The sequence below is a fragment of the Schistocerca nitens genome, chromosome 2 (genome assembly GCF_023898315.1).
Source record: "Schistocerca nitens isolate TAMUIC-IGC-003100 chromosome 2, iqSchNite1.1, whole genome shotgun sequence".
In the NCBI taxonomy this organism is placed as follows: Eukaryota; Metazoa; Arthropoda; class Insecta; order Orthoptera; family Acrididae; genus Schistocerca; species Schistocerca nitens.
Window position 1 is genome coordinate 186,502,915 of NC_064615.1, and position 14,124 is coordinate 186,517,038.

The 14,124-nt window shown below is 39.0% G+C and overlaps 1 protein-coding gene across 1 annotated transcript in view; it reads left to right on the forward strand.

The window, feature by feature from the left end:
* Positions 1-316: 316 nt before the first annotated feature.
* LOC126235869 (signal recognition particle subunit SRP68) overlaps positions 317-14,124 on the forward strand; it is an 85,155-nt gene continuing 71,347 nt past the window's right edge. Inside the window, exons 1-2 of the mRNA XM_049944773.1 lie at positions 317-470; positions 9,143-9,209. Of these exons, the coding sequence (XP_049800730.1) occupies positions 356-470; positions 9,143-9,209 (182 nt within the window). The 5' untranslated portion in view covers positions 317-355. The remainder of the gene's footprint in view (positions 471-9,142; positions 9,210-14,124) is intronic.

Here is a 14,124-nt window from a genome sequence, read left to right on the forward strand (position 1 = left end):
GCGAACCCACTTCTTGCTGAAGTTTCTTATCTAGACCTACAGACTAGTAGTAGGCCTAGATTGAAACTGTGTCATTAGGACGCATGAGATATTCAGCAATGTATTCAGTCATCTGCCCGTTAGTACTAATATTTATCCGATCCTAATATACACTGGAACAACTACATTAGTTTAAGGTGGACCTCGTACTAGTGGTTATAATTTTTTTTTTTTTTTTGTAACTTCCTAGCATGCTTTCTAGAGCATACTATCGAAAATTAATGTCGCTGATAATTTCTACATGAGAATAGCGCCAAAGAGCTTCAGTAATGACTGCGAGAGAGAAGTAGAATTATGGTATGCAAAGAACTTTGACATGGTGACGACGATGGTGGCTCAAGAAGAGGAAGTATGTGAAAATAAAACAGATTTGCCAGATGAAATTGTTGAGAGTAATATTGATGGAGACGGCAAGTTATTTACCCTGGAAAGTATCCTTAAAAATGTCGTCATGTATATGGTTTTCCTTTGTTTATGTTTACGTATGCCATATGGATCCATAACCTCTTCTGCCTCATGTAAACATATAAGTGTCAACGTTAATAACTGTATGTATTGGAGAACAAAAAACAGATACGTTCATGTACTTATGTTGTTACGTATTTCTATCGGGCATTGCCGATTTTTTTTAAAGTATATCCTGATGTGAGTGCTTAACACTGAACATATATTTGGCTAGTGTAGTGGAATATGAAACGCCCTAAACAATCAAAAGCTGTTAACAGATATTAATACAACTAACTGTTTCTGCCTCCCAGAGTGGAAAATCCACGTATTGTATTTCTGGTGGTGTTTGTCATTCGGATTGTTATCAAGGATTCATAAGTTTGGACACTGTGAATGAGGTCGGAAATAGCGAACAAGAAAGAACGAAGGCAGGATTTATGTTCACGACATCTTCATCCAATGTGTATAGAATTTGTTCCTGGAGTTACAGAACATACAATCCAGTCAGTTGCTTATAACAGCCCAAGTCAGATAAGTTTCTCTCTGTCAGCTGGGCATTTGCGAAAAAGGAACACCACCAATCGACACTCAAAGAATAAAAAAAGTAAACTTGAAGATACTGAATCTGCTGTCACAAAATTTGTGCTCTGACCTATTATATCATCATCATGATGTACAAACCTGACTCATCAACATACAATGTTACCGAGTGAGGTCGTGCAGTGGTTAGCACACTGGACTCACATTTGGGAGGACAGTGATTCAAACCTGCATCCTACCATCCTGATTTAGGTTTTCCCTGAGTTCCCTAAATCACTTGAGGCAAATGCTGGGATGGTTCCCTTGAAAGGGCACAGGGCGCTTTGTTCCCCATCCTTCCCGAATCTGATGGGGCCAATGACCATGCTGTTTGCTCCCTTCCCTCCAACAAACCAATCAACCATACAATGTTTGCATATGGTACCATGTTAAGGTGTATGTATATCACATTCATTGATTTATCCAACTTCCAACCAGCCTATCATATGTCAGCTTACTCTATTCCTCAGGCTACAATGCAGATCAACATGTCATCACAACTAAATTTCATATTAACATTTGTTCGCCTCACCACGCATAACTAATTTGTCACCAAATCTAGACCTTGGGGCTATGCTACAAGTCTGTATGTCATCACAACTTACGTAAAAACGTGGGGGGAGGGGGGGGGGGGGGAGAGAGAGAGAAGTTTGGACATATATGATAACAACATTAGAATTTCATTGGTCAAAGCAGAGTACTAGTATTAGTACGTTCAACCCACTCAAAGTGTATTATGATTAGTCTCTCCCCATATTGTTACAGGAAAGTCTTTGTGTATGAGCAAGTTATAAATACAATGTTTCCAATAATAGAAACTGGTGGTAGATGTGGAGGCACAAATGTGTGATAGATATTTACATCAGACAAAGTACAAAAACCAGCTTTAAATGGTGACTCTGGGAATATATTACCACCCTCTGCCTATCACATGAGTAAGAATTGTGAGGACAAGATTAGATTAATTACAACACCCACAGAAGTATTAAAACAATCATTCTTTGTGTATGAGCGGAACAGGATAAAACTCTAATAACTGGCACAAAGGGATGTGCCCTCTGCCACGCACTTTACAGTGGTTTACCGATTAGATGTAGATGCCCCCTATTAAGTCTACCATTGTCTCCTATTATAAAGTGGTAAAAATTTCATGTAAGTGTGTTTGTTGGTCTACAGCACCTTGTTGTTGAGGTGTACTTTCAGATGACAATGCCCCACAGTGCCACTTTCAGATTAAGCTGATGTTTTGAGAAGGATGTAACGTTGCTTATGTGGTTGTCCTAGCCATTTTATCCCAGTTAAGTAAGACGTGCATTGTTGCTTATTGTCTTCTGTCAGTGTAAAGTGCTTGGTTAGCTAGGTGGACAGGAACATGGCTCTCATTGTACAAAAGCATGGGTACCATTTGGCCAGGATATGTTTTCCCTTTTTACTGTTCTGCCAGTAGTGGAGAAAATCGGCACTAGATGGAAGATGTTCACTGCCAACATTTCCTTTGCTTTAATATATGCACAGAATATGGATAATTGTGCTAGCATTGTGGGAAGGAGTTGGCGCTGCCTTCCCATCACTGCTCCTCTCCCCTTTCAGTCCTAATGTGGGGGCAATGCGCTCTTCCTGCCTCTCCTGACAGCCACCACGCAGAGGGTCAACTTATCGTGGCCAAACAGGTGTGAACTAGGAATTTACTCTCCAGTGAGCACGCCAGTTTAATTGTTTTACATATTCCCAGTAAATAAATAACTGTGCTGTATTCCACTGCGATTGGTGACTGATTCATATTTTATTTCTTTTCTGGTTGTGTGAGATTATGAGCCAAAACTGCTTGGTCATAAAATGAGTGGATGGAGCAATTCACTATGTACATTATGTACAGAATGCTGGTAAAGGATAGATCCCCCATAAAAAGCAATTGGTGGTAGTTTACACAAATATACAACTCCATACAGTGAAAGGCTCTAAAGTACTCTGATAAATTCCTGTGCCGCATGGGAAGAGTATGTTACAAAAAAAGCCTTTAAAATTGTATATGACAGTCTGTAGTTTCATTAAGAGCTTCTGTTGTGTTAGTCTCTTGGAAATGGAACCTGTGCAATAGTTGAAATGTTTCTGCATCTACATCTGTCCTCTGAAAACCAACGTGAGATGCATGGCAGAGGGTTCGTCCCATTGTACCAGTTATTAGGGTTTCTTCCTGTTCCATTTAGTTATGGTGCAAGGGGAGAATGATTGTTTGGATGCCTCTGTGCATGCAGTAATTATTCTAACCTTATCCTCACAATCCCTGTGTGAACAATATGTAGGGGGGGGGGGGGGGGTTGCAGTATATCCCAAGAGTAATCATTTAAAGCTGGTTCTTGAAACTTCATTAATGAGATTGTCTTAGGATAGTTTACATCTGTCTTCAAGAGTCTGCCATTTCAGTTCCTTCAATATCTTCTGCCACGGATTAAACAAACCTATGACGATTTGTCCTGCCCTTATCTGTAGACTAGTGCTCACTTCGATAATTATGCAGTTCCCTATTGGGTGAGTGTACAATATTGTTAAACACAGATCTCATGAAAGAGTGTACATATAAGAACGGCAAATATCTCCATTATGGAAAAATGTGCCAATGCTTTAACATAACCCCTCCTGTGATCTGCCTTCTGTGAAATGTTAGTGTATGATTCATCCTAACGGCAAAGTCCTGAATTGTGGTCTTCACAAAGTTCCTGAGCCAGCTGAACATCATTCTAATCATCCTTTCACGACCTAATAATATTTTGTATGTGTGCAACAATGGCCATAATAGAGTGAAAATAAGCAAAAAAACAAGCTTCTGTGATCTCATTGTTACTGGAGATTTTTCATCTACTGAAGACAGCAGCACTCAGTTTCTCCAAGTGTTAACAAAATGATACATACAGAAAAAGTTCTTTCATCTTCAGTACTGTTAATATTATATTATCTTCTTCATTGCGTACCAGATGATCGTGAGATAACAACATTTTGAGTTTCTTTTTGTACCATGTTTTGAAGCAGTCGTGAGTCGATGTGCCATTCCACCGAAAGTGAAATCATACCAACGGAGAAATATTTTTTACTCCTTGATTGTCATATGTAAATTTTTTGCAGTAGAGTCAAAGTTGCCAACTGTGTATAAAATGCATAATGTCTTTGTAACTGTGAATGCAAACCTAGACATCTGCTAATAATAAACCAAGCTGTTTAACAGCAGTTTCAGAAGACAGGTTTTCAGTGGTGTCTGGCTTGATAGCCAAGTGGTCAGTCCAGCAGAATGTCATGCAAGGGGCCTGGGTTCAGTTCCTGGCTGGGTCAGAGATGTTAAGTCAGAGACAGGCTCTACAAAAAAGCTGCTAAACAAGTGAGCTTTTGGCCAAAAGGCCTTCTTCTGAAGTAAACAACATACACATGCAGTCTCGCAAGTACATCTCACACACACATGACCACTGTCTGAGAAGTAAAGAAGTACAAAGACTGTGGGTGCATTGTGGAATAGAAGGCTGTGTAGCATTGAGTGGGAACAGGGAAAGGGGTAGGGATAGGTTGGGGAAGGACAGTGACTAATGAAGGTTGAGGCCATGGGGGCTATGTGAACTTAGGATGTATTGCAGGGAGAGTTACCTCCTTTGCAATTCAGAAAAGCTGGTGGTGGTAGGAAGGATCCAGATGATAGGCTGTGAAACTGTCTTTGAAGTGAAGAATGATGTGTTGGGCAGCATACTCAGCAACTGAGTGGTCCAGCCATCTCCTGGCCACAATTTTGCAATGGTCATTCATGTGGCAGACAGCTTAGCTAGTAGATCACATGCTTTCACAGGTAGGACTGTCTTTGACCGTATAGGTTATGTCTGTGACTGGACTGGAGGAGATGGTGGTAGGAGGACTTATGGGACAGGTCCTGTGTCTAGTTCTATTACAGGGATATGAGCTATGAAGCAAGGGATGGAGTAGGACGGATGAAATAGTTTGCTACTGATCATGTAGAGAAGGTGTTAAGTGGCAGACAGGCTTTCTGGAAAAGACTGCTAAATGTTATTCAGCTATTGGACTAAGTCCATCATGAAGTGTAGACAAAACAAAACACACCCATTCACATATGCACAACTCACAAACGGCCACTGTCATCTCTGGATGCTAAGCCCTGACTACATAGAGTGAGCAGTGATGTTTGCTGAAATGGGTGGGAGGGAGGGGGGGGGGGTTACAGAAGTGACTTGGGGTGGGGGGAATATGTTAGTGCTGCCTGTGGATGCATGCAAGGGCTTGGTGGGGACAGGATAGTCACCTGCCAGGTGCAGCATCAGTAGGCTGTGTCAATTGGGGGGGGGGGGGGGGGGGCAAGGTGAGAGGAGAGAATTAGAGATGGGGGAAGGACTGCAGGTGTGGTGGTGAGATAGAAAGCATATTTAGGGCTGGAGTGGGAGCAGGGAAGGGGAAAGACAGGTCGAGAACAGAGGTTGGTGAAGTTTGAGACCAGGGATGTTATGGGAATGAAACATATGTTGCAGGGAGAGTTCTCATCTCCACAAATCAAAAATCCAATGTTGTTGGGAATAATATAGAAGGCACAGGGTGTGAAACTGTCTCAAGCACATTTTCTTGCTTGGCATGTTCAGTAGCTGAGTGGTCTAGCAGTCTCTTGGCCACAATTATTCCACCCCGTATTTTCTATGGGTTAAAATGAAATAGTTCTGTACTAGGCCCATTCAGTCACAATGATTGTCCCAGTCCATCAATTGAAGAAATAACAGATGGAAATGAAGAAATTAGTTGCACAGTTTGAACTACTGACTCTGCTGCTGACACACAGAAAAATTTCGGAATCTAATTGGGTGTAATTTCAAAGAAGTTTTATAATGCATTACGATTGCTGGATTGTGTACGTCCCATTCTGTCCCACATCTACTTTTATATGTTTACCCAATACCAAATAATATTTCTATTATTTCATATTACTGAAATTTTATTTACACTTAAACCATTTTATGGCCACTGAAAGAGAGTTCCTGCTTCAATTAAAATTAAATTGAAGTGAAATCTTTCAAAATACTATGGAGGTGTCACATTTGATCACATGCAATGACTACAGCCTATTTCTTGTAAATCATTTTTCTAACGTTACACATCTTTCACAGTGACACTTAAATCATCTGGAAATAATTTTTTTTAATGAGCATACAAAATAGAATATTTTTAGTGATAATTGATATAATCAAATCAGACTTTCAGATGTTACCAGTTTGAGCAACACTTAAGAAAAGTGAGAGAAATTTTGTAGGACTCTGTGTGTAGTTAAAACTACATTATTGGTGATGTAATAGGAAAGACCTATTTCTTACAATTCTTGATATATAAACAGGTTTTTAAATTTTCATTTGTTCTACTTAAAGTATAACCCCTGTTCAAAATTTCCCCTCAGCTTCCTTTAGTGCATGCTCTATGTGCAGATTAACATTGGGGGGGGGATGCTGCAGCTGTCTTACTCCCATCTTAATTACTGGTTCCTGTTCATGTTCTTCAACTCTTAGAATTACTGTCTGTTTTTTGTACTAGTTGTAAATAACCTATCACTCACTGTATTTTACCTTTGATAACTTCAGAGGTGCAAAGAATGTTTTTCATTCAACATTGCCAGAAACTTTTTCTGAATCTGCAAATTCTAAATGTGGGTTTGACAATCACATAAGTGTAAACAGAGAAAGAAGGAACTAAGCCTTTCGATGCTGTGACAGTGACAGCATTTCAACTTGTGGTATTGTAATCAGTCAAGGAGGCAATCATTCGAGGCTTAGGAGTTGGCACTAGAGCTTCCCCGATCGCGTGACAGTGGCAGTGGTAGCAACTGATTTCACCCAATCATTAGCGGCACAAGTTCCATGCCATCTGAGCAGAAACGTCACTGGTGCCATGGATCACAAGGATAAAGTGACCTCCTGGTGGTAGCTCAGCCAGTTCGACCCCAGACGAGTTCATGTGAATTCTTACCCAGTACTTACGGAGTTCTAATTGAGTAGTGTAGCTACGGCATAGAGTAGTGTAGTATCGTCTTAGTGCAAATGTAAACTTTCTCCATGGAAGTTGTACCTCGAAACTAACCTCAAGACTTATGTTTATTGTGAACGGTTAAAGTGTTTAATGAAGAGTCAGTGTACACAAGTTCGGTATAATAACAACAACAACAATAATATAAGGTGTACAACTTTGCTTCTGCCATTTACTGATAGGTGGCGACAACGGTAAGTAGCGGTCGAAAGAAATAGATCGCTGATGTCAGGCAGTTAGCTTGGATCTCAGTCAGCATAACCTCATTTAAACATTAGTTGATTTGTGTCTGCATCATAAAGTTGTTCTTGATTGAAAATGTCAGTTTACGAGCCTAATTCTCGTCATTTGGAGGAGGTGTTACTGTTTTGTTTCAGTATGAAGAAAACATCTAGTGTTAGGCTTAGTTCCTTCTTTCTCTGTTTACACTTATGTGATTGTCAAACCCACATTTAGAATTTGCAGATTCAGAAAAAGTTTCTGGCAATGTTGAATGAAAAACATTCTTTGCACCTCTGAAGTTATCAAAGGTAAAATACAGTGAGTGATAGGTTATTTACAACTTGTACAAAAAACATCTAGTGTTCTCAAGTATGTTTGGTAAGGATGCTGTTAGTGAAAGAACGTGTCGTGAGTAGTTTAGATGCTTCAAGAAGTAACGTCGTAGACTGGCTTAGTGGCGGAAGAGAGAATGTTTTCTAAGACGCAGAATTGGAGACATTGCTTAGTGAAGACTCGCAACAAACTCGAGAAGAATTGGCACGATTAGTGGGAGTGACACAGCAAGCCATTTCAAAACATCTCAAGGCTATGGGCATGATTCAGAAAGTAGGAACTTGGGTCCCATGTGAGCTGAAACCAAGAGACATTGAACGGCGTTTGTGTGTTTGTGAACAGTTGCTTCAGAGGTAAAAATGGAAGGGATTTCTGCATCACATTGTGACTGGGGAGGAAAAATGGGTTTATTACAATAACTCTTAAACGCAAAAAATCGTGGGAATATCCCGGCCATGCTTCCACATCGATGGCCAAACTGAATATTCACGGCTCCAAGATCATGCTCTGCATTTGGTGGGACCAGCTCGGCGTCGCGTACTATGCTGTGTTAAAACCAAGTGAAACAATCACAGGTGCTCATTATCAAATGCAGTTAATGCATTTGAGCAGAGCATTAAAAGACAAATGGCCGCAATACAGCGAGAGGCATGATAAAGTGATTTTGCAGCATGACAACGCTCAATCCCATATTGGAAAAGAGGTCAAAACGTACTTGGAAACGTTAAAATGGGAAGTCCTGCCGCTCCCACCGTATTCTCCAGACATTGCTCCCTCTGGCTATCACCTGTTTGATCAATGGCGCATGGCCTGGCTGACCAACAGTTCTGATCTCATGAAGAAGTCACAAATTGGATCGATTTGTGGATTGCTTCAAAAGATGAACAATTTTTGCGACACGGGATTCTTACACTGCCCGAAAAATGTGATAAAGTAGTGGCCAGCGATGGAAAATACTTTGAATGATACATGTGTAACCAATTTGTTTCATTAAAGCCTCAAGTGTTGGGGAAAAATGGCGAAGCAAAGTTTTACACCTTGTAATAATAATTATTATTTTTCTACTCTCACTTGTGTTCTCTCAATTCTTTTGATTTGTGCCTCAGAACCCATGCACCGTCTGGGTGGGACATTGTACTTTTGGCAGTGAGACCTCACAATTGGTAACTGTTTACACAATCATTATAAACGCCAAGACGTTAGCAGATTCGTTACAAAATTCCAAATACCCAACAATACAAAGCTACACAAAGAAGGACTATTCTCTTTGCTGCTTCGAGTGCAGTCATTTGACAGATGAGTAGGCTACTTGCACTTAATTGTACCTCACAGAGTTATGGTATCAGATGATTACATTATTTGAACTTTTTTTTTATCTTTTTAATGGGAATAATTTTAAGGAAAAATATGTAGAACTGCTTAACTACAATTTTTATCTGAAATTGTTAGTAAAAATCTTAACTCAACACAGTACTGAAAATCATCAAAGATTCTCAGCAGCAACATGGTTTACGTCATGGTGATTATCAAAGATATAGGTAAGTGTTGTATCCATTTACCTTTCACTTCCTCATTCTCAATATTGCGTCAGTATAATGCGAAAGCGCAATGCCAAGAACAGCATTATATTATTGTGCAATATTTATGCCCTGACATGCAAATTAGAACATTGCCTTCTTGGGAACATGTCAGTGATCAGTCTTGTGCAACAGTGATTGAGTTGCTTGTTTGGTTAAATATAAGCAGCAGGAGCAAAAACGACTGAGAGGCCTTCTGCGATTATTTCAGTGCACGGGGGGCCCTTCGTTGGAATTTATTATGTACATGTGCTGTTTTCTATCTATTTCAGCACTGTGTCTATGTTGCAACCGCAGTAAAACAATTATGCTGACTGAAAACTTACAAGACACTGTGTATGAACTGTGACAACTTTTGGTATTGGCAGACTGCAGAGTCTATTGAAGACTGCACAGCTTTAAACACATAAATGTTCATTCATTATATTGCACAGTATATTGTGATATGTAAGAGTAGTATTGCACAATACTAGTCAGTTCCCGCTGAGACCAAGAGAAATTCAACTAGCTCTAAATTAATTATTGTGAATAACTGAAAATGATAAATGCCAAAACATCAGAAAATGGGCTGGAAGATGTATATCATAGCACCGTGTGTAACATAAAATAAATGAAATTGATGATGGATCAAGATATGGCAGATACATTGTTGTCCACAATAACAGAGGAAACTGATCATAGTGTCATGACAGTAAACAGTAATGTTTATTTTTCTTGTAACAGTTCTCAGGATTGATAAATAAGATCATATCAGATGCCCAGTGATCGTACATACTAATTTTTGTGCAGCAGTTGTCTCAGTACACATGTAACATCATGGAAGGTTTCACTCACCAAAATTGCTTTCTTTCATTTGCAACAAAACTTACTGTAGAGAAATACTTAGAACAGCACATGTACAAGACAAATTACGCAATTTTCTTGTTATTGATTTGTAATTAGATGATGTTGTTCTTTGCCGGCCGCGGTGGCTGAGCAGTTCTAGGCACTTCAGTCCAGAACTGCACAACTGCTACGGTCGCAGGTTTGAATCCTGCCTCGGGCATGTGTGTGTGTGATGTCCTTAGGTTAGTTAGGTTTAAGGGGACCACACCCTGCCTATCTAACCCATGTTAATTTAGGCAAGTATTTGACCCATTTCCGAAAAAAACTATTTGATGCAGGACCTTAATATTTTTACTGTATGTTACATGTTGCTAATAGAGTCAACTGTACTAAAATCTACTGTATCCATTTTATAGTTTTTAAGAAATACTTTTTTAAATTTATTAACAAAAAATATTACGTTTTTCTGCAGAAAATATTTTTTTGTGAACTTCCTAATGGGGGAATATTAATGAATGTAGTACCAGAGGTGGCTTTTTGTGTTATGCAGGGTCTCTGAAAATTTCATTCATTATCTGTGATAGTTTCTGATATAATGGGGCATATGTACTGAAAATTTTAGTTTGCGGGATTGACTTTAAAGGAATACTTTTGAAATTTGTTACTTACAGTTAATTAAAACTGTCCTGCTGCATGTGATGGCCCTTCTTTGGCCTCTAGCAGGTCTTCTAGCTCCTTTTTCGCCTTCCTGGATGTTTGTCTTGCTTTCTTGGCCATATAAATGCAGACCTATTTGCATCGGCTATCCTCATTTTATCGCAGTGTTGCAGCCCAGTGATCATATTTTCACCAGGATTAATTCCCAGCTTTTTCAGTACCCAACACTTTCCAATATTACCACAACTGAATGTAATAACAGCATCATGAACTCCTAGTTTCATTGTATGAATGCCTACAAATACAGTTTTAGGAAGGTGGTTCCAAATTATGCTGTCGAAACATTCATTTGAGTTCTGTGTCTGCCCATGCAGACATTTCCTTACAAGGTCAGGATGAGCCAAGTCTCTGAAAATAGGTTTAATTGCTGTAATAACAGCAGCAGGAAGAGAATGCTGGTGAGAATGAGATTCTCCAATTGCCTGGGCCCTATTGTATTTGCACCACGAATTTTCTCCCGATGGAACCAATCCATGACATGTCTTATCATCAGTAGAGGACTTATGAAAGAATATGGCCCAAACATCTCTCTTCGTTGCCTCCAGATTGTCCAGATGCTCATAGCATACCTGCAAGTCTTCTATAACAACTACTCGCAATCACACTTGAACAAAACTAACCACATGTTTGAAAGCGTGTTGTTTACAAACAGCAGAAACATAAGAATACTGACCATTACATTATAAGGATAGCCAACACACTCAGGAGTAAAAAAAAAAAAAAATCCCTAACGTGCAATGTAGGGGATATAAAGATCTAAAATATATGCAGAAAAGTGGGTGACAGAAAAGTGGGTGCGGCACATAAACACACATTGTAGGAAAATGCTCAAAAAGAATTTTTTTTCCAGCAAAATCCTTTTCAGAGTATTTAAATAAAACCTTAATCTACCGAAATTTGAGGAAAACTGAAAATCGATTTTTTTTTTTTTACTTGAACCAGAGTGTGGTCCCCTTAAGTAGTTCTAAGTTCTAGGGGACTGATGACCTCAGATGTTAAGTCCCATAGTGCTCATAGCCATTTATTTATTTTTATTTATTTATTTATTTATTGTTCCGTGGGACCAAATTAAGGAGAAGTCTCCATGGCCATGGAACGAGTCAATACATGAAATTATAACACGATATTAGAAACAGATAAAATGAAATATAAAAAAACATATGCAGGTGACAAGTCGTAAGTTTAAATGAAGAAAATCAACAATGTAACACTGGAATTTGCTTAATTTTTTAGCTTTTCCAGGAGCTCCTCGACAGAATAGAAGGAGTGAGCCATGAGGAAACTCTTCAGTTTAGACTTAAAAGAGTTTTGGCTACTGCTAAGATTTTTGAGCTCTTGTGGTAGCTTATTGAAAATGGATGCAGCAGAATACTGCACTCCTTTCTGCACAATAGTCAAGGAAGTGCATTCTACATGCAGATTTGATTTCTGCCTAGTATTAACTGAGTGAAAGCTGCTAACTCTTGGGAATAGGCTAATATTGCTAACAACAAATGACATTAAAGAAAATATATACTGTGAGGTCAATGTTAGAATTCCCAGATTTTTGAATAGGGGTCGACAAGAGGTTCTCGAACTTACACCACATATAGCTCGAACAGCCCATTTTTGAGCCAATAATACCCTTTTTGAATCAGAAGAATTACCCCAAAAAATAATACCATACGACATAAGCGTATGGAAATATGCGAAGTAGACTACTTTTCGTGTTGAAGTGTCACTTATTTCAGATACTGTTCTAATGGTAAATAAAGCAGCATTTAGCTTCTGAGCAAGATCCTGGACATGGGCTTTCCACAACAGCTTACTATCTATCCAAACTCGTAGGAACTTGAACTGTTCCGTCTCGTTTATAATATGCCTATTCTGTCTGATCAAAATATCGGTTCTTGTTGAATTGTGAATTAGAAACTGTAAAAACTGAGTCTTACTGTGATTTAGCATCAAATTATTTTCCACAAGCCACGAACTTATTTCAAGAACTACTTTATTTGTTACTGTTTCAATGTTACACACAAGATCCTTCACTATCAAGCTGGTGTCATCAGCAAACAGAAATATTTTTGAATCACCTGTAATACTAGAAGGCATATCATTTATATAAATAAGAAACAGCAGTGGCCCCAGCACCGACCCTTGGGGAACGCCCCACTTAACAGTGCCCCATTGGGACTGAACATCACTACCACTCTCAATATTGCGGAGAATTACCCTCTGCTTTCTGTTCTTAAAGTAAGAGGCGAACCAATTGTAAGCTACTCCCCTTACTCCATAATGGTCCAACTTCTGCAGTAATATTTTGTGGTCAACACAGTCAAAAGCCTTCGTTAAATCAAAGAAAACACCTAGCGTTCGCAACCTTTTATTTAATCCGTCCGAAACCTCACAGAGAAAAGAGAATATAGCATTTTCAGTTGTTAAACCATTTCTAAAACCAAACTGAACATTTGACAGCAAATTATGTGAATTTAAATGCTCCAGTAACCTTGTATATACAACCTTCTCGATAACTTTAGCAAACACCGATGGCATAGAAATAGGTCTAAAATTATCAACATTATCAATGTCTTCCTTTTTATAAAGTGGCTTCACTACCGAGTACTTTAATCGGTCAGGAAACCGACCACTCCTAAAGGAAAAGTTACAGATATGGCTGAGAACTGGGCTAACATACATAGAACAATACTTCAGTATTCTGCTAGATACCCCGCCATATCCATGAGAGTTCTTGGTCTTTAGTGATGTAATTATTAACTCAATCTCCCTCTTGTCAGTATCATGGAGGAGCATTTCAGGTAACAGTCTCGGAACACTTTTTTCTAAGAGCGCTCTATGATTCCCTGTTGGGACTAGGTTTCTATTTAGTTCACCTGCTATATTCAGAAAGTGATTATTAAATACTGTACATATATGCGACTTATCAGTAACACGGACATTCCCACTACGCACTGATTCTATATCCTCGACCTGTCTCTGCAGTCCAGCAACTTCCTTTACGACTGACCATATGGTTTTAATTTTATCCTGAGACTTAGCTATTCTATCTGCATACCACATACTTTTTGCCTTCCTAATAACATTTTTAAGCACCTTACAATACTGTTTGTAATGGGCTGCTGCATTTATATTTTGAATGTTTCTAACATTTTGATATAATTGCCACTTTGTTCTACAAGATATTCTTATCCCTCTAGTCAGCCACCCAGGCTGCCTGTTTGTGCTAGTACCCTGTTTTAAACGTTCTAACGGAAAGCAACTTTCAAAGAGCATGAGAAAAGTCTTGAGAAAAGCATTATATTTATCGTCTACTGTATCAGCACTATGAACATCTTGC